The following is a 1,871-nucleotide window of genomic DNA, read 5'->3' as shown; positions in this document are numbered from 1 at the left end:
AGCCTCCTCCTCGCTTCTGTCCTCTGACGGTCCCCGAGGTCCAGGGACTTCTCCCTGATGGGTAGGGTGTGTCCACCCACGCGAGGCACCACCAGGCCCCCCGAAACCACTCCTCCACCTCCGGCGCCCACATCCCCAATGCTATCGGCCCGGAGGCTGCCGCTCACCCCGCCTGCTGGCTTCTTTGGTAAGGGAGGAGGAAGCTTCTTGTCCTCCTAGCCCGTCGATGATGTGACATAGATTTAAGATGTGAACGGACAGTGGATTTATTGTGTCGGTGGTGGGAAAATGGTTTTATAAGGTTGCGTGAAAGCAATCCCATGCAAAAAAAAAACAAAACAAAACAAAAAAAGCGGAGATATTGGGAGAAACAAAGAGAATGAGAAACCACAGACAAAAAGGGTAAAATTCAAGAAAAGAAGAATCATGGGCCGGGACGTTACAACAGACAGATAAGAACCAAAATCAGGAAAAAAAATCAGCAAAAAGTATCTCAGCATGCATTGGCATCAGGTGAAAATAAAAGAAGAAAAGGACATGAAATGGGAAAGGTAAAGGTGAACAAAAATTATGTAAAAAGAACAAGAAGAGAGGAAAAACAATTGTTAGTTTGTTATCAAGAATAATGTAGTTGATCAGTGAGTAGTCTAACCTTTAAAGACAGTAATGTAACAGTCAAGTACTTTCTTCTGTCTGACCAGCTGCAGCATGTGCACATATTAGTTACAGTTGCAGTTAGAATCATGTTTTAGCAGTATAAGACTCCACTGTCTCATGTGCAGCTCAGCTCAGTTCCTCTTGCTGTTTTGTATTTTCACGGCCTGCAAAGGCTTGGAGGGCACGACCATCTGCGCTACTCTTCTGCACATTGCCATCTTAGCTCTGGGGGGTTGCTGAAGTGAAACCAGGGCTTTTTGGATCCCCGGGCCTCTCACCTTCTTTTCAGGTGGGAGCCTCCAACCAGAGTCCTTGAGCCTCTGGAGGTCCTGAAACTTGACCCTGACGTCCTCTATGTTGAGCTGGAGCAGGTCCCAGAAGCCTGCCAGGTCCTGAGAGGTGGGCTGGGGGTAGGCTGATGGGTCCTGGGCGGGCAGGGAGACAGGATGTGACATGTGATGGGTGAGTAATATACAACGCTTTGTGAAAGGGAGGATGTTGCAAAAGACCAATTTCTAGGGTTTTTGCAGGCAAACTAATTTTGTTTTTAGCAACAGTGAATCTCAGCAGAACCATACACCATATGTAATGTTATGTTGTCATGAATTTACATGCAATCATGCATACTGACCACACTTTGTTGGCAGAGGCGGAAGAATTGCTGGACTTTCTGAGACATGAGCATCTGGGCGCTGCCAACTGCATTTCGAATCAGCTCAAGAACTGGGGAGGAAACAGCACATAAATAGTTTCAGATATCCAAGAATTATTCATCGTTTATCTCTGTCTCTAATCTTTTTGATCCTCCTCCCAAACTCACTCTCCTCTGGCAGTTCGTTCTCCTCAGCCTCCCTCTCCATGTTCTGGCACCAGCCCTCCATCCTCTCCACCTCCGTCTGTAGGAGGCGTAAGAAGAACTCTCCATCTCTCATGCAGGGCGAGGCTCGGCCCGAGTCGGGCAGGCTTCGGGGGCCCTCCAGGGACGGCGTCCCCGCCCAGGCTCGCTCAGAGGTGATGGGCAGAGGGGAGTGGGAACGTGGCGGCAAGTGCGGGTGCTGGTGGGGCCGTGGGTCTGCTGGGCAGGCCTCAGTGGTGTACCCACTCTGGATAAAGTCCTGGGAGAACAGAGGAGAAAACAGTTTGGACACTTCGGAGATTTGGACCATCAATAACGGTATAATAATTGAACAAAGACATTTCCACTATAAACCCTC

At 49.0% G+C, this 1,871-nt stretch overlaps 1 protein-coding gene across 1 annotated transcript; it reads right to left on the bottom strand.

Annotated features, from left to right (window-relative positions):
* Positions 1–14: 14 nt before the first annotated feature.
* LOC147820105 (disks large-associated protein 3-like) lies at positions 15–1,772 on the bottom strand (the record flags this gene model as incomplete). The annotated part of the gene is made up of 4 exons (XM_087176184.1): positions 15–215; positions 936–1,082; positions 1,289–1,380; positions 1,478–1,772. Coding segments are annotated over 4 exons (735 nt in total), but the record flags the coding sequence as incomplete, so codon positions are not given.
* Between the last annotated feature and the right edge of the window lie 99 nt (positions 1,773–1,871).

This window comes from Seriola lalandi, unplaced genomic scaffold (genome assembly GCF_002814215.2).
Source record: "Seriola lalandi dorsalis isolate HSWRI2012SDOR001 ecotype SW California unplaced genomic scaffold, Sedor1 jcf7180002000876, whole genome shotgun sequence".
NCBI lineage: Eukaryota > Metazoa > Chordata > Actinopteri > Carangiformes > Carangidae > Seriola > Seriola lalandi.
Note: the sequence above shows the minus strand (reverse complement) of the source record. Positions and strands in the feature narration are given on the sequence as shown.